At 36.5% G+C, this 18,734-nt stretch overlaps 1 protein-coding gene across 8 annotated transcripts in view; it reads left to right on the forward strand.

The window, feature by feature from the left end:
• RAPGEF4 (Rap guanine nucleotide exchange factor 4) overlaps positions 1-18,734 on the forward strand; it is a 147,555-nt gene that overhangs the window by 13,693 nt on the left and 115,128 nt on the right. For 5 of the 8 annotated variants that reach the window (XM_021300039.2, XM_013370121.3, XM_065068781.1 and 2 more), the window contains one exon: positions 5,544-5,690. In XM_021300039.2, the coding sequence (XP_021155714.1) occupies positions 5,544-5,690 (147 nt within the window). Of the gene's footprint in view, positions 1-3,348; positions 3,457-5,543; positions 5,691-9,913; positions 10,241-18,734 lie in introns of those variants that run through there. The other 3 variants (XM_065068783.1, XM_065068785.1, XM_021300044.2) reach the window with 2 other exon arrangements.

Consider the following 18,734-nt stretch of genomic DNA (forward strand, 5'->3'; position numbering starts at 1 on the left):
GTGCAGCTAGTGAAGTATTAATTCATGCACATTCTTGCTGCACATTAGCTTACTCATGCGGATACCTGTGATTTCTCACAGAAAATGATAGTAATACTGATTAAGACCAAGTTGAGAATTCATATAAACAGAAATATTAACATTACCTATATTTGCTATTATGATAAGAGTAAGCATTCCATGTACTGATTTAAATGTTTTAATAAAGACAAACATACACATTTGGGATCTCATAAATAAGGCCTTGCTTTCATATTGGTTTGGAAAAATCCTTTCTGGCTGCTTGCAAAACTGTGTTTTGTCACAAGAGGGCAGTGTCAGAATACATAACAGAGTGCAGGCAACGTTCAATACTTAAATGTCTAGTTTGAAAATCATATTCAGCTATTTGCAATATACCTGTCTTAAAGAGTTTGATCAGAGCAGATTTCTCTGTTACTGTCAGTTCTGTTCCACTGAGGTGGTAAAATATGCTGGGTGCTGCAGATCATGATGGTAATTTCATTTGCCATTGAAGTGAGGGAATACAATTTAAAATACAAGGATCTGACAGTATTACCCATCCAGCACATCCTGCGTGGTGGGTGGTCTCCTTTCTGTACAAGTTATTTATGAATTTTCTGGCTGTCCAACATTCAAGAAGAGACTGAAGAGGATTTTTTTTAAGGTAAAAATGTCACACTATGAATTGCAGAGGTAAGTGTAATGAACTGATTTGGTTTTGCCTGAACTTGTTTGTGACAAATACCTTGATATATATTGTACTAAAAAGTCACAAAAAGACTTGGTAATTCCCCTTCAAAATAAACAGAAAATGCAGCCTGTTTAGAACGTATCAGGAAGAGGTCTTTACCCTCAGTTTTTAACAAATTCGGAATTTAGTTTTTATTTGGCACTACTAGCTTCCCAATGTTACAACCAAGATATATAGCTATAGAAGCTCCTCTTAGAGGTATTCCTAGTTTGATGTTGTCTTAAAAGTACTGCTGACTGCCTTATGTATGTTTAATTTTTGAACTCTGTTTTCAAAATGAGCGGGTTCTGAAGAATGTCTGTTAGTGATATCTCAGAATAAAGCTGGGAATAAGTGCATTATGACAAAAGCATCAGTGTGACATCTTTGCCAGATTCTGCAGCATTGTGTTTTACTGAATTAGATTCAGAGCCTTTTACTCCAAATTATCAAGATTTATATTCCTATCTGATAAAATAAGAAGGAATGAAGAGAAGAAAGACAAAGACCAAATAGCAATTTGATCTGCAGTTTTGCTGTAGTCTGCCAGCTGAATCATAGTGTGCAGTGGGGGCCATTGCTAGTTTATCTTGTGTTTGGGTGGAGTTTTTTTAAGCTGATCAGATTTTTAAAACAGACCAAACTGAACACAGAGCATTGACTTTACAAACAATTAGCCTTTCTAATAAAAGCTTTAAAGGAGGAGCTGTGGGTGCTTGGGTGGTAGAGCGGTGTTGTTTGTAGGAAGATGCAGAGAGCTGGAGATCAAAAGCAAAATGAGTTAGTGGGGTTGCTGAGAAGAATGACTGTGAAGAAAGAGGTTCAGATGTCCATGTCAGAAAGGGAAGAATCTCCTGGCTCTTTGAAACTGAGGACAAAGGAGGCATGTGATAAGATGAAGTGAAAACAAGGAAAAGGATTTAAACAGGACAGTCCTTGCAATACTGCTTCCTGCACGTAAATGCCATTACATGTGATTGTAAACAGCCGTTTTAGATTTTGGAGATAATCTATGTGAAGTTGCAACATAGATTTGTGCTGTAGTCTGTAGTGTAGTGTAAATATGCCCAAGATAGCTTTAAATTGTTTAGTTTAAACATGAGAAGTGCTCTACCCATCCTAACGCAGAGATTGCCTGGACTAATGTACCCAGCTGAAGAGCAGGGTGTGTTGGCCCATGCTGAGCTCCACAGTGTCGTGGTTGTACTAATTTTGGTTTTGAACTTGGCGTATTTGAAGTGAATATAGACAAATCATTTCACTTCTGTCTGCCAGGTAACCTAGCAAACAGTCCAAGACATTGCAGGCAGCTTTTAGAGGATCAGATAGAAAGGTATGGAAAAAATGAATATGTTATTACAGTACAGTTAATCTGATCTGCAACTATTTTAATTAGGAACTAGAAGAAAAGCTGGTTACAGTCTTTCTAGAAGTATAGTGCCTCCTTTAAGCAAATGACCTTGTGTTGTGTGAGGAGGATGGCCTAGCATATGTTGGAAAGCTGCATTTCTAGTGTGGGAAGATATTCTTATGTTATCTTTAAAAGCAGTTTGATAAAGATTTCCTATCTGAATGGCTGAAACATACTCTTGGTGGAGGTAGTGGAACAGGAAAATCACTTCATAGATAGTTTACTTTCATGTGTATCCTTTGGTTTCTCTGTTACAAAAGGAATTTTTTGCTGAGACAAACTGAACTGTTTCAAAGTAATAATAAGCAGACTTTTCAAAATGCCAGCTTTTTCCGGTTTCCAGTTAAACATGGAGGTGGTATGGGGTCCTGGAGGGACACAGGTGCAGAGGTGAAATAACGGTACAAGCTCTGGGAAGATGATGAAATTAAAAACAAACTAGCTACATCAACTCCCTTAGTAAGTCAAATTACTGAATAAACTAAAATTTCAAATAAGAGTGCCCAATCCCTTTCAATGTGGCACTTGCAATTTTTTTCCCTATTTTCTGAATTTATCTTTCAGACACCATTATTTTGTTTACACACAGTACAAAAATTCTGATTGCCAGGCTGGAAAATAGAAAGTGTCACAAGTCAGGGTGAAGTGTGCAGGGATGTGACTTGTGATAGCAGGGGAGGAAATAGGGCAGAGCCTTGTTTCTGATTCTCATCCATTCCATAGGATGGTCCTACAAATTCAGTAATGTTTTAGACTGATGGCAGGGCAGGGTCAGGGGTGGAGGTTTAATAACTCTTCCACTACATGTGTCTCACCTGGCAGTGAGAGGCAGTGCAACTGAATACACAAACAGCCTCTGATTAGAACACTGCCATTTTGTTAGTGCATTCAGAGCACGGATAGCAATGCAAACAATCTCCTCTTTTTAAGTCTGTAATACTGCCTTTTAAATAGCAGTGTGAATTTAGCTGGTTACCAGTGGCTAGAACCCCCTGCTGCTTCTGGCACGGCAGAGGGGAGCAGCAAACACTTTTCAGCTGCCAGCAATCCTCCTGAAGGCTTCACTGAACAGCAGGAGATTCTGGAGTGTAAGGTTAACAGGTGTAATAGGACACACACCTGATTCCCCAGGAGGCTGGAGATACATAAACAAGGGGCAGAGACAAAATGGGGCTCTGAAGTCTTGAGGAAGACAGATGGGCTTGTTCCCTAGCTGGCTGTGAAACTGCATCTCTGTGGAGAGCAATGACAGCCAGGGAAAAATCCTGGAAGAACCTTCACTTGATGGGAGCCTGGTCTTAAATGAACATGGGTAGGGCCATTCCAGCTCCTTGACTTAACACCTCACAATGTTAATTTATTTCTCAGGCTGAACAGCTGCCTCATCAGAAGTTGTCTTAGAAAGTGATTCCTTAACCAGCACCTTTCCTTTTTTCTTCTTCTCTGTTCTGTTTTTAAAGATATATTCTTTAGGGTTGTAAAGAATCAAAAAAGGTGAAACATTTCAAAGGAGTTTATTTTTCTGTAGGGAGGGATGTGAAAAAGAAGTTGGAAGATGTAAATATCACTTATGATCCACCTAATGGAAAACTTTCTTTGTCTGCCAGGCTATTTGGTTATTCTGGCCTAAACAGATCTTTTATCTGAACTTTCTAAATAAAGGTGAGAATAATGTATTGGAGACCCAAGATGGAGTTTTGTGTGAGCGGTGGGCGCATTTTCTTTGTAGCTCTTTGAGTGCAGTTGTAGGGTAGCGTGCAGATAGTGTTTCAGCTCTGAAAGGTAAGCTTGTTAAGGCAGAGCTTTTGTATATAGCATATATTGTAGGCTGTTTGTAGAGACTTCTATTTAGGTGCCTAGGTGCTCATTCCGAGATATTCTTTGTTTTAAGCAGTGCCTGTCTATATTTGCCTTCCTTGAAAATTTCTGACAGTTAGTAAATTCTTCATAGATCTTTTCAAAGACATAACTGATTTTGTTTTCCTGAACACATGATTCTATATGGTAATATCTGTGCAAAAGCAATTTGCTATGGTTCAGGGAACTGGACTATTATGGGCATTTGTCTTTGTAATGCAATTATAAAGCTACTAACTTGATCTTAATAACATTTTCCTATTGCCACTTATTAGATGCATGAAAGGAAAACAATGCAATTTTAAACACAGAAAATGATGCTGAAATATGCTCATGTATCTTTTCTGGATTATCAGGCACGAGGATGTAGTGGATGGGTTGACAAAATTTTCTGCTTTAATTTTTGTAGATGTTTCATGAAGCCTATGTTTGAGGATTAAACTATATTTCTAGTGTTGTATTAGGTAAAATTAGCATCTGTGTTTATGTGTGTTTGTCTGGGTGCATATATTATTTCCTTAGTAAAGTGCAGTTTGTATCAGTTTAAATTTTTAATGTTGTTGCTACCTTTTTTTTTTTCTTTATTACTCGAAAGACAGTCAGTTAAGGCCCAACTTAGAGACATACATGTGTTCAGCTTCAAGCCTGTGCTCAGGAACGTAGCAACTTGTAAGGCTAAAATAGAACATGTATCTAATGAATCCTGATTCATGACGTTATTTAATTTCTAGTAGTCTAATTTTTTGTCTGCTGTAGCTCACAATTTGATGTTGGAATTACAGAGGAGTTCCTGGCCAAGGGTAATTGATTTAGATATCTTTCTATCACATGAATGACATGTGCTCATATAGACTCTTTTGAAGTAGATTGGGACCATCCTGAATACTCTGTTCACTGTTGTTTTGGACTTTAATAGTTTTCTTGAAATTCCTGACTTATGTGAAAAAAAAAAAATCTAGTACTTAATCAGCAGGCAACCATTAACAATTAGGAGATTTACTGGCATTTTCAACAGAAAGGGCAATAGTTGTTTAAGCTGTACAACTGCATTGTGCCCAGACCTTGCATTATAAATACAAGAAGATACTATAATTGAAAGTTATGTTTACTGAGAAAACATAACATTCAAATTTTCTTTCTGACAGGGGTAGCCTATGTAGGGCAGAAATTTATATTCTAAGATTGCATTTCTGATGCTAGTTATCTTCTGATCACCTCTGACATCTCTAAAGGATCTCATCATCACAGCAGTCTTTAGAGGCAGATGAACACGAAAGCTGAAGGTGACTCTTGTGTTCTCTGCTTTGCAGACAGAAATTCAACTGATGGTCATAGAAGACAGAAGTTCTACTTGCATCTGCATTTAGACTTCCCATGTTGTTAATCAGCATATTGATTTTTTTTTTTTGGCACTTTTAATTAATTTTCTTTTAAAGCAAAATGCTGAAGAATCTTAAGACAGTGCTATTAGCAAATGTGACATAAAAACTCTTAAAATATCCTGGAATATTTAATATGTGTCCTTTTATTTTTAATTCAAAGGATGCTGTGACAATATGCACTCTGGGAGTAGGAACGGCTTTTGGAGAGTCCATTCTGGATAACACTCCTCGCCATGCTACGATCGTTACCAGAGAATATAGCGAGCTCCTTCGAATTGAGCAGAAGGACTTTAAGGCACTTTGGGAGGTAAATTCAGATTTATTTGCAGTTTACACAGAAAGAAGGTGATTCAACCTTTTGAGTGTTTGTAATGAAATATGTGCATGCTTATGCCATAAGTGAAGTAATAATTCTTTAAAAATAGTTTGGACAAATAGGAAAGTCTTTTTGCTTCTTTTTAGTGCTTCATATTCTGCATGATTACATACTCCTGTATTTCTTTCTTGCCGGCTTTCTTCTGATGAAACAACTTAGGTGAAATTTCTGGTGAAATTTGTTTGTGTACTGGAGGTGTTGCTTTTTTGGTCTTAAATTTGCTTTTATTGCCAGCATTTAAGAGGAGAGTCTATCCTTAATATACTCTGATATTTTAAATTATTCTCCTTTACTACTGTCTCATCACCAGCTATAGGGGGTTTAGAATTTGCAGATGGATTAAGATACATTAAAAATTAAGCTACTGATTACATGTGGGTTCCCTTAAAACTTACCCTTGTGGAGAATGTACTGCTGAGGGTCTTCATTTGATAATCTGTCTGTACTCTGTATCCATACTGAGGAGACTTCGTTAACATGTTACTGTTCTAAGTTACTGAACTTCAATCAGTTTGCATTATGATGAGTATTACACTTGATTTGCAAAGTGTTCTGGGAATTGAAAGGGCCTGGCCTCCACTACTGCCAATTTGTACTGCCAGCCTTTTTTAGATGGTAACTGTACAAACTGAGGTGTTATGCAGAATCGTCAGGTGGTATGACAGTGTCCTAAAGTTGCAGATCTAGGGACACTAACTATATTTAAGTAATAGATGTTGGTTATGGCATTTTATTTCAGCTTCTCTCCTAATTGCAGATAAATTGATTTTTTTTTTTTTTTTTGGCTTTCTCTTTTCCTGAGAAAGAGCAGTATTATACTCTAGCTAATTGTCTTGAAGCACTATTGGAGTAAGGCTGTCAGAAAGAAAATGAAATCCACAACTAACTACACAGACCGAGGAAACAGCACTAACATCATCTTTCTACAGGGATGTGGCCTTGAGCGTAGTTAATGGTGCCTCATGACCAAGGGATCAAAGACCAATGCGTGATTGAAACGTGCTTGCCATTGAGTGCTCTGGCAATATCAGATTTCGTTGCCATATAATGTTAGTAAAGTTTCATAGCAAATCTGAAGAAATTCACAATGCAATATTTTTCTGCAGTTCATGCATTTTTTTCTCTACAGGGGCGGCATTATGATTTTAGACTCTGGCATTAAAAGATTAAATACACCAGTGGCCTTATCTGTTTTAACATGTGCTACACTTGCCAGTGGTCAGAAATTGTTAATGTAGGTGTTGCTTTACAAGCTCATGGTGGAGGAGAATAAATCCAATAGACTTCTCAAATAACTTTTTTTTTTTTTCACTTAACTTCTGATTGGAATAAGCAGAGTCATTTCTGCTGTATATATGATCTTCCTGTTAAGCATTCAGAGGTCATTGGTTTCCTTTCAGAAATATGGGGGGAGTGGAGATTAAGTTCCATTCTTAAAAATTTTGAACCTTAAAACATAAAGCGGTTTTAAAACAAAAATGCCAACATCATTTGCTCTTTAATCACTAATACAATGTAATTTCTAACAATTTTCATTATTTTTGAGTTTTTTGATGCTAGGTACTTGTTGAAAGTGTTGGGCGCTATCCCAGGGAGTCTTTGCGTCCATCTTGTGTGGTACGGTTTTGATGGAATTGTGCAGCAGAGCCTGTCACTGGTGCTGCAGGTGTCAGTCACAGACCACAGTTCAGCTTTGTGCTGTCTGCCTTTTGTGCAGTTTGACAGTGAACTTTTCAGGTATTTTGAAGTGCTTTCTTTCAAGGAGGCTATCCTGGGGCTCTTAGTGAGTGGAAAATTTTGCCATGAAATATAGCTTTGCTGGTTAGTCTGGGCTAGAATTAAGTTGTGGGTTTTTGTTGTTGTGTTTGATTGTTGTTGGTTTTTCTTTTCCCCTCAAGGCAATATTCATCTCCTTGCAATTTACTAATCCCAAAGCCTACATAAACTGCAGCTAGGGTGTGATCAACAGGGAATGTTGAAAATGGACAGCAAATTATTTAAGAAAATTTCCCTAAAATATGCTAGCGATAGCAGCAGTAGTGTATTATTAATGTTATCTGAAAAAAGTAAATATGTTTCTTCAGGGAAACTTTTTGTTGTGGATGCTGTGTTATTCTGTCTACATTATCCTAAGATTCATATTTCTTTGCTGTGACAAAGCCCATGTTGGAAAATGGTTATTGATACAGTGACTTGCCATTCAGATAATTATTTAATTTGTTTTGAATGAAAACCCACACAAAGTCAAGAATGGATCACAGATACTTATTATTTGTGGTAACATGGGCAAATTAGGAAAAGACAACAATGTCTGCGTCATAATCCAGATATGGTAAAAAAAATTCTAGTGCATACAAATTTTAACTCTCCCAATGATGATAATTTAATTCCAGAATTTAATTAAAAAAAAGTTGACTAATTCCAAAATAATGCTGTTGAAGAACAACGTAAATAAACTGTAGGAATGGCATTCTTAAAGTGGTTACTGCTTTTATGAATGTTGGATTTTTATTATTAATTATAGAAATGCAAAAAAAACCCCATTTTATATATCTAATAATTATTTTGTTTGTGGGGTTTTTTTTCTCTTGAGGGAAAGAAGACATGAAAACTGCCTGTTAGTTGATTAAACATCTTGGGCATACAGAGCATGAAAATTCCAAGACTGCAATTTTTAATATTCTTTTAAGTTGCAAATATAATATTGGAAGTGAATGAGTATAAAATGATTCAGTGTTGACTTTAATCTATTGTGCAACTAGTCTGAAATGATAAGACTAAGAACTAGGAACTATTTTACTTTACGGTAAAAATCCGTTAACACTGAAACCTCCTGATGATGTTCGTGTTTGCTGGACATGTTTTTCTACCACAAATCTATGCAGTTCTTTGAAAGACAAATATCTGTTTGTACTGCTTATGAAACTTTCAGTATAAATCCTGAAATGAGATTTGAAGAGAGAGAAAGATAAACCTGTGTGTTTTATTTATTTCTAAGTTTAGAATTTTCAAAATCTCTATAACTTCATATTAGGAATTTACAGATTTTTCTGAGTTTTGTTTAAATTGAAAAGTAACTTTTCCTGTATTAGCTGTATTGCTCTAAGAAACAATTGTATTGAAAGAATGTTTTGCAGACCAGATGTAGCTTTTTAACATATTTAATGCACAATATACAGCAAAGTGTATTCATTTCTTTGAGTACAATTACAATTGGGTCAGTACCTGAAAGAAAGAGCTTGCTTCTTCTAAACAGACTTCTTTCTCATCTATCACTATTCTTCTGTGAGTTTTATAAATCTAGAATGATAAAATCATCCAGATTGGAAAAGATCTTCAAGATCGAGTCCAACCATAAACTTAACACTGCCAAGTCCCACTAAACCATTAAATACTCTGCAGAAAAGATAGGATATTCTTTATCAAAAATATAATAAGATGCCTTCTGTAATATACAGAACCACATATTCATTCAAGCCTTTAGATACAGAAAGATTTTTCTATGACCATTTTGAACAGTCAGGGAATGCTGGTCAAAACAAATGATGTTGTCCTGATAACAATTGCCAGTTAGAATGGCCTAGTCTTTTCTCTAAAGACTGTAACTCTTGAAGTAGCATCCTGTTTGGGAACATCTGTTGAACTTCTAAGCTTACTTATCCTGGGAGACTTACTTTCTATTAATGGCTGCTATAGCAGATTGGAGATGATGAAATCTCTGGTTAGTTCCCACACAGCTGAACACAGCTCCCTGATGAAGAAGCTGCAGGAGCTTATGGGAATCTCTGGTGATGTGCCTTTGTGCACCGATTATCCCTGGCATTCAGCTCTGAGGAGCACTAACAAACATGAAAAGAAGTTATTTGTCCCTGTTATAACACTGTAGAGTTCCAAGGTGCTCTATGAATCTGTAGGAAGAGGTACTCTTTGTGTGGGTAAGAACTTGCTTTCCTTCTCAGCATCACTAAGTTAGTGTGATGCTAGCTACCTTGCCCCGAAACTGTTTCAAAGCACAAAGGAAAATACATCCAAAAATAAACATGAAAGCAGAAGGCTACGCACGAAGAGTTCTGGTCATGCACATCCTGTTGGGTCACTGGCTTGCTCCACCCCTAATAGTTGGATACTTTTAAACAGAGTAGCAGTGAAATGCATGTATTTGAGCAGTGTTATCGGTATAGACGTTCTCTGTAGTTCATCCTTACGCTTTGTCCTTTCATGCAGTTGCAAACTGATTCAAACCCAGACAGGAAGGGATTGAATCTGCAGAAAGGTGACTTATTTTTAGAGGTCTTTCCTACCACAGTGAATTACTCAGCCTTCCTTGGATAACATACAAATAACCCATTTCCTTTTGTGTGGAATAAGGTTGTTAGAGGTTACTGAAAATGCCTTGAAACATTTGATCTTGAATAAATGAAGAACTGCTCTTACTTCGGTATGCAGTAACTTTGGAGAGAGGGAGTCTGGGCCCCTATAAGGTCAGAATGAATATTTTAATTATTTCTTGTTCATATTCAAGAGCGCTTACACATCTCAGTCTGATAAACAGTGGCATAACTTGCTTCCTGCCTTTACCCATCTGATGATAATTCAGTAGCCCTTGGCAGGCTTATGTGCTCTGAAATGATAGCCTTGGGAGAAGTGGCTTTCTTGCTGTCTTTGTTTTCTGAACACTGGGAGTGTTAGTTTTTAGTGAGCTAATTTTAAAATGTTCTCTGTCAGAACAGAAGAAATTCTACATACAGTTTCAATAGAATGCTATGTAGGAAATACATATATGAAATGGCATGGTAATTTAAACTTAGCACTGTTCAGTGAGATTTCTGAATAAAGCTTAAGTTCATTAGAATGAGACCGAAGCTCTCAGTGCATTTGCATTGAATATCAATTTGTCTTTTTAAGGTATATCTAATCACATCTCTTATATTAGGGTATAATATAATCTTATGCCTTGTTTTATGTGTCAGGATTATGGCAGTAGGAATTACAAAGGCACTGTAAAAATACTTTAATTAAAATGAAACGTTGTAATAATTTTCATTTGTTTCATCCATTTGGCCATGCTGCAATTACATTATTTATCAAAGTATGTTACTGAATCTCAGGTGTCTTGCAGTGTAATGCGGGAGAAAACATTTCAGAGAGGCAGCCTTTTCCTTGCCTTAGGCTGCTGGAAAATATATGTTGCATTGTTATCTGAGACTGTTCTTACTACTTCTGCTAGCAGGTTCCTGAATACTTCGACATGTGTAAGGAGTGTTGGGAGTCTCATGCAAATGTCAGTACTTTCTAATGCACCTTTTCACCAATTTGTATTTCATACCAGGAATTCTTTCTGGTTCATTCAAGTGAGAGATTAAATTTGATCTGAGAAATGAAATATTGTGAGGGGGGAATCAAACCACCATCAACAAAAAAATCCATGTTCAGCCCCTAAGCTATCGACTGCTTTTATGGTACACTACTCTGCCAGTTTATTGCCCGGTAATCAATTGTAGAAATCTTTGCTCTGATTTACTGATCTCCCATAGGCAAACGTAATAGAGGTATAAAATGATAATTAATAAAATACAGAGTATTTAGCTTGGCAGGATGGGTGATCATGTGATTTAAAATAGTGGAGCACTTGGAGACCCACAAAAGTATACGAAGGTGGTCATGGAACATGCAACTGTCTGTAATTGCTTCATGTCACACTTTCCATTGACTGCTCAAACTCTGCCTTGATGATTTGTCTATATAATGGGGTTTTATCTGAGAACCATAGAAGTGATCAAGTTGTAGTAGTGTGCATTTGCAATGTAGCTGGAATACTGCGTTCACCAACCTCTCAAATAGCCATCTTGTCAGAATAAGGAAGAATTACTCCATGAATTACTCCATGTCATCAAATACAGAATGCAACACAGAAGGAAGATGTGAAGGATCCAAGTGTATGGAATCTGTTGTTTTCTGCTCTCTGTAAATCTTCAACTAATGACCAATTCAAATTTGTATGCAAAGAAAGAGAGCTAGTGTGAGCAACATTGCAAAATGAAGCAGGCAAACAGGAGATTTTATTCTTAGAGTAACACATGGAAGGAGGAGGAATATAAAAAGTCCTTCTCCTCTCCCTAGCTTTAGAATATGACAGTAAACACAGAATTGGCAACATGTGAGCAAAGCTTTGAAAGTAACATCCCACCTTCATGCCTTCTTTGTTAATACTGATAAAGCATGCAAGTGAGTAACAGGGAAGGATTCCAAACTTATTGTTATACCAGGAAGAAGTACCAGATTGCACTCCCAGTTTTTGTGGTGTGAATTAAGCGTATTTCAAGTGAATACAATACAATTGCTGTAACATGTGGAACTAAGTGGGAGCAGAATCTGTCCTTTAGTGCTGCTGTTATATTGGTTTTGACCATCCTTGTAATATGCTTTTAGGGTTTTTTTCTCTTGTTTTGCTTTCTCAAACATTTCTAATTTTAACGAGTGATGCTCTGTCTGGTAGAGCAGATTTAAACCCATATGGAATGGCATTCTGTCTTCAGTAACCAGACTTAGATCCGAAGATGCTGTGTTTGTCAGCATAGCAACACAGTGGCTGCTGCTTTCATTTGCGTGTGTTAATTACTTCATGTTTTAAAAAATGGATGTAGTTTTTGTGAACACTGATTATGACGGTGTATCTCTTAAGGTAACCTTCCTGGCCATTGGCAGTGGAGAAACATATCTAGAAACTAGACTTTTTCACTACGGTAACATAGCTTTTCTCTTGGTGTGACATGTGCTGATGGAAGTGTACAAGTCTTTTGATAGTCTTGATACAATATGTTCTTTTCTAAACAATGGCATTATGACTGAAAAGTTCATAATCAGTAATTGTCCACTCTGTTTCCAATAATATGCTGTGCCATTAGGTATGGTGTTTGATATTGTCAATGAGGGCACAATTTCTGCAAACGATCAAGGGATCCAGTTACTTTAAACTGAGTTTCCCTTTGTTTGTTGTTATCCTTGGTTGAAGGTGACAGAGACAGGCACTTCAGATACTTAAGCAACTGAAAAGGTTGAAAAATAACAAGCCAATTGGAAGGGCCTGATCCCTCTTCATGTCTTTCTGCAACAAACTTTCCTGGTGCTTGTTCTTGTATGTCATCCCTACAATTAATTTGCATCTCAGTCTCCCGGTTTATTTTGAATTTATGTCAATAGCAACTTTTTGTGACTGTTTCGCTGATCACCATGCAGAAGTGGAATAAGTCTTTGTAGACCTGATTTCTCTTAAACCATGCTAGCATGTTATTTTTCTTATGTGCAATTCTGTATCACTGTAATAGTGCCCATCAGCTTGAAGCTCCTGTTGAATCCTGTTATACCAGACACTGTGCAAAAATATATTGTCATATCTATTTACAGCCCTTGTACATGTTTATATGTTTATTAGCACTTCAAAGAGTCTTAAATTATATTGCAGAAAGCTTGACTTATTTGAGGTTCCCTCTTGGATAAAAAGAAATAGAAACATCCAGTAAGTGTGTCAGTCTCCCTGTTAAGTAATCCCTTTATTGATTTTCTCATATTTCATCATGGTTAGGGCTAAAGTTGAAAAATATTAATTCATCCGATTTTCAAGAAAAGAAATTATTTTAATTCCTAAAATATTTAAATTACAGAAAAACATCTGACAAACTGAAATGTATACACTTAGTCTGCAGATGTTTTGAGGGCTGCTATTTTTCTTTGAAGCTTTACTGCCAAACGCACTTTCTATATCCAGCTTTTTTCATTAGCAAAGGAAGTCCTTTTCATCCTCAGCAGATTGTATTATTAAATGTGGTCTCTCTAAGCATGATGTGCTAAATGGCAAAAACATATATTGCAACACGCAAGTGGGAGCCTACGAGTCTTATTTCAGGCAGCAAACTTCTCGTCTTTCATTAGTTCATTTTTACTAGGTAAAAATGTCCTTCAGAAGAATTGTAAGATTTGAAGCTTTTTTCCCAAACATACATTTTAACTATCAAATAAGTGTCTCATTCTCATCTGTCACAGAGAGAAAAAATGCATAACAAAATTATGTCTTCATAGATATCTTTGTGTATATAATCTGCTGTCTATCTAATATGTATTGTGTGTATATATTACAACATTAAATTCATATTTGCCTTGTCAAACTGCCATGTCAGATTGCCTGGAGCTTTGGTTCTAACTGCATTTCTGGTTGGCCGTGTCCCTTCCCGCCTTGGAATGGATAGCAAAGGGGTCAACTGCATAAGTCTTTGCTGACACGTCTAAACTTTTGGATTTGACACTGACTGTTCCTTAACTCAACCACGGGGTCATATGTGGATGAGGTTATTTTGGAGATTGAGCCTTTTTGATCTTCTGGTCAGTGTTATCATCTGAATTGTTGGTTTCTTTTCATATGAGTCATGCTTTTTCTTCCTTACACAAAAGATTAATCTGTTATTACTGGTTCCTTCAGGTTCTTGAGAAAAATAGTAAAGCTTCCTTTTAGCACTGAGTTTTTGTTGCTTTACAGCAGTGGATGTGGTTGTGTGTTCCTCCAAGGCGTTCCTATAGAATGCGTGGTTGCGTGCTGCATTTCAATGGGTGCTTTCTGCTTGTACTGTATAATGGGTCGAGCAAATGTGATACCATTTATCAGATCAATGGATATGTTTTAATATTGACATTTTAAAAATCCATTAGCTTAAACCTGCTGGCATTAGAAAAAATAGAGATCATTGACAATAAGATCTGTGTCAGTGGAAGATCGTCCGCAGATTAACACAAACCGAAAGGAAGGCTATTGTATAATATTTTTAATTCTGACAGTCTTGTTCAGTTTATAAAATATTTTGTAAAAATATCATAAAAGTGTTCACCTTCATGTAGCAAGAAAAAAGAAACCTACAAGTTGTATATTGCACAATGTGAATCCTTCCTTAAAGAAACACTCCCTAGAATGAGCATTCGACGCTTTAAAACTCAATACAAGCTAAAACCGGGACATTATCAATTTATTAGGTAAATGGATGAATAAATGGGCTCAAAAAGAGAGTGCCCTTTCCTTGCCTTAGATAGTACAGCTCTGATGGATGTCTTTTCCTGGGCATAATCGGAGCTGTAAGGTTCAGTGTTTGCCCTTTCCCTTGGACTGGTTCCTCCCCTCTTTTCAGCCATGGTAAAACCCTCCCGTGTTGAAGTCAATGAGCATTGTGGGATTTCAACCGAGGTAATTACTAATTGCTTCCTTCTCCTCGTGTAACACGCAGCACAGGCTGCTGGCAGTAGGTTTAAATCCTCTTTACCCTCTTCCCTTTTGTAACAGTTTCTATTCACTGGCATCTGTGCTGATTAGGGAAAGTCCCAGATATCAAGAAAGATTAAAAAAAAAACAAAACAAAAACAAAAACAAAAAACCAACCAAATAATCCATGTGCTTGCTCTTGGATCCGTCCTTGTTTCTGCCTCAGCAGTGGAACTCCAACACTTAGTTCTCAGGGTTAGTGGATGTTGCTCTAATTCCATTAGTTCAGTGAGCTACAAAATTCCCAGAAAGCTGTTCACCAGCAATGTGAAGATAACAGGCCTGAAACGTGCCCCGAGGGGCCTGCAGTCCCTCTAAAGTGTTTACATCTCAAGGGGATTTATGGAACTACGTGTTCATAGATAACTTTTTTCTGTTGGTGAATGGTTCTTTATGCCATAAATATTTAAAACCAGTACATAATTAGACATGGTGGCCGTCTAAGGCTCCCTGTATTTTTACACTCTGTAATGAAGTGGATGTTCACAGAATTTGTGTTTTCATCTAATATTTCTGTGACAGGTTGCTGTTGAGTTGGTGGTTTATCAGAATTTGAGGGTTCATGCCATCAGTCTGATGTGATGCTTAAGGCTCAATTTCTTTATCCTTCATCTCATGCCTGATTAGATAATACCATTAGCGTGTATTTCTTCTGAACTCTACTTGAATAGTTTTTCAGTTATAATGAATCTCAAATGAAGAAGTTAAAGAAAACTGAAACTCACAAATAAAAGCTTACATACTAAATATCTTCTGATTGAACTTATGTTAATTTTAAAAGACATTGACAAAATACTAGTGTCCTTTTGGATGTCGTACTTAGCTCTAAGCCATGTTTCTATACCATTATTTTGAGGGTCATAAATAATCAGCATTTGAAATTAAACCTTGCCATCCTGCATTTAGTACTCTTCAATATAATTCAGCTTGCTTACATTTTAACCTCTGTTTCCTGAGTAATTTCTATTTAATTTTGCATTCCTCCTCTCTCTTGACATTTGAAAAATATCAATTCTGACTATCAATGCAAACCATTTTATTGGGGTATTAAGCACTTTGTTTTCCAAAATAGACAAACAAATTGTATTCTGTTGATTTCCACAAAACCCTATCTGTGCATTCCTGAGTACAGGTTAGTGGGAAAAGGTACAATACCATTGTTTTGCTTTAGAATAATAAATATTTGCATTACAATACCATTTTTTTATGACCCGGTCTTTGAGAAACTGAGCCCTTCAAAGAAATCATGCTGTTCTGATAGGACTGAGTTCTAAGGAAACTTGTTTGAGTTACTTAGGCTTTCATGCTTCATTCTCTCTGGGGATAATGCTGGAGACTCTCAGTACAATTAAGGAAAGATTAAAAGCTCAGTACAGGCTTATTTTCTCTCTTTTTTTTTTTTTTTTTTTTTTTTTTTTTCTCCCCTCCCAATAACCTTCAAGCCTGTATCCTCTCTAGAAGCATGAAACATTTTTCAAAGACGTTTTTCTTTCTGCCATAATTTCTCAGGCAGTTTTCTGGTATGCATCTCTTTCACAGATTTATGAATATGGTGTCTCTTTCTGCATGTTAGTTTTGTTCCTGTGAGCATTTAATGCCAGATTTGTTGATCTCTGGTTATGAGTTCATTGACTATTTTTCCCTAGGTTTATCTGTGACATTTAGATCCTGTTAGATAACTGGGGATCACCAAGCAGTGAGAAAATGATTCTTGGCTGTTGAGGTTGGTGAGAATTATCCTATTACTTAATATTTCTTAGTACATTTGGTCTGCAGAGCTAAAGGAATGAAATGTGGTGAAAGTGTAGACAATTAAGCAGATATGTCTGAATATACCGATGGAGTAGCAGATTTAATTACTGAGAAGTTACCCATTTTATATAATGCTTTATCAAAGAAGAGCTACACTTCAATCTGGGCATGTAATAGCTGGGGCATTTCCCTATGCTGTTGCTGTGGTATGGTTGAAAGGTTATATGCTTTGAGCTTACAACAGAAATTCACATCAAAACTCTCATATTTGCAGGTGGTTTCTGCCTGATGTATTTACATCTGCCATATGGAGTTGCCTTATAGAGGCTGTTACTTCCATCTGATCTCATATACAAAATGTACTTTGTGTCCTTTTATTCTAAGAAACAGACTTTTCCTGTTTTAACAACCAAATGTGGATTTTTCTGCCTTTTAACTTTTCTGAACGATTACTTAATATGACTTCAGAAAATGATGTGTGCTACCAGTCAGCCCACAGGTATTCATACTTCAATAGATTGTTGTCAGCTTTGTGCTCTAAAATTATGTAAAGGTGTGAGGCATAGGAAATCCTGGAAATGCTTTATCCCTAGCGATAGTAGGTATACAGATTTTGCTACTATAAGAATTCTCTAAGGGATTGATTTTACATGGGCATCCGTACTGTTAATCCAAGTATCATTTACAGAATAGTAGGTGAATTCACTTTCCTGGTATCCATTAACTGGTCAATGTCTTTGGATAAGAGTTGATTTAATATGTATTGAATGAAAACTAATGAATGGTCATGATATCCAGAAGAAGACTGTGAGTTGTATTTTCCCTTATTTAACAAAATAATTCATACTATTAGTAGGAATTTTATGTGTTTTAATCTAGGAGAAAACAGTAGACCCACAAAAAACAACCCTTGTGATGCTGTTCTGTTGCAAGTAACTTTTGCAGGGATTCAGAGAAGTACTTTATATCTGCCTGCTCCCCTAGGGGAGAACGATGGCAAAGCTTACCCTTTAGGGTAGTATGTGTATATAAAAATAATATCAAATGTTTAGAAAGTAATAGATTCTTGACTGTGATTGACTATTCTCCCTTGTGCTCAGGTAGTGCAAAGCTTCAGCAAGTTTCTTTGTCTCCTTGCAAATTAACATTGCAGTTGATTTTTTTTTTTAAGTATAGCTTTACTGCTAAAACTTTCTTTATATCACTCTACATGTGCATATCTTCTTTATCTGATAATGCTGTTGCCACATGTTCAAATGAAAACTATTAATTTAATGTACTAAAAAGCTTTATAGAGAAGGAAAATGCATGTCTTGCTTTGAATGCTGTTAAAGTAATAATGAATGCTATCTTTATATTAGATGTGTTCTTTTTAAATGAACATTTTTGAATAGCTTGCTTTGTGTGAGCAGAATTTGCTATAAGAGATCCCCATGTGACTGTCCTCAACATAAGATTGCTCAGCATGATGAAAATAAACAGAAGCATAGATGTAAGCTTTGATACTATGGAAAAGAAAATCTCTTAATGTTTTGGGTTTAATTTGCAAACTGTAAGGTCATTAATGTGCTGCCTTCTGCAGTGGGACCTTTATCTTGGCATTTTTGCTGCTCATCTGTTTCCACTAGTTATTCATTGCAAACTACTGCACGAGAGAAGCAGGGGGAAGATGTTCTTGTGTTGTCAGATACTCTGCACAGTGAGAGAGCAGCAGCATGGATTAAGTATTGGGAATCTTAAAACAAGATGATGGAGTTCCATTAAGTTGTGTTTACTCTTGTTAACAGCATGTAGAAAGGCACGATATTCTTAAGCCAAACCTGTCCAAGTACACTCGCTTCATTGCAATAATGGACAGTAGAATTTGCTGTGCCTGTGGCAAAAAGCTCCATATATTATGTCTTCTGTCTCTTGCTGTGACC

This window comes from Columba livia, chromosome 7, assembly GCF_036013475.1.
Source record: "Columba livia isolate bColLiv1 breed racing homer chromosome 7, bColLiv1.pat.W.v2, whole genome shotgun sequence".
Lineage (NCBI taxonomy): Eukaryota > Metazoa > Chordata > Aves > Columbiformes > Columbidae > Columba > Columba livia.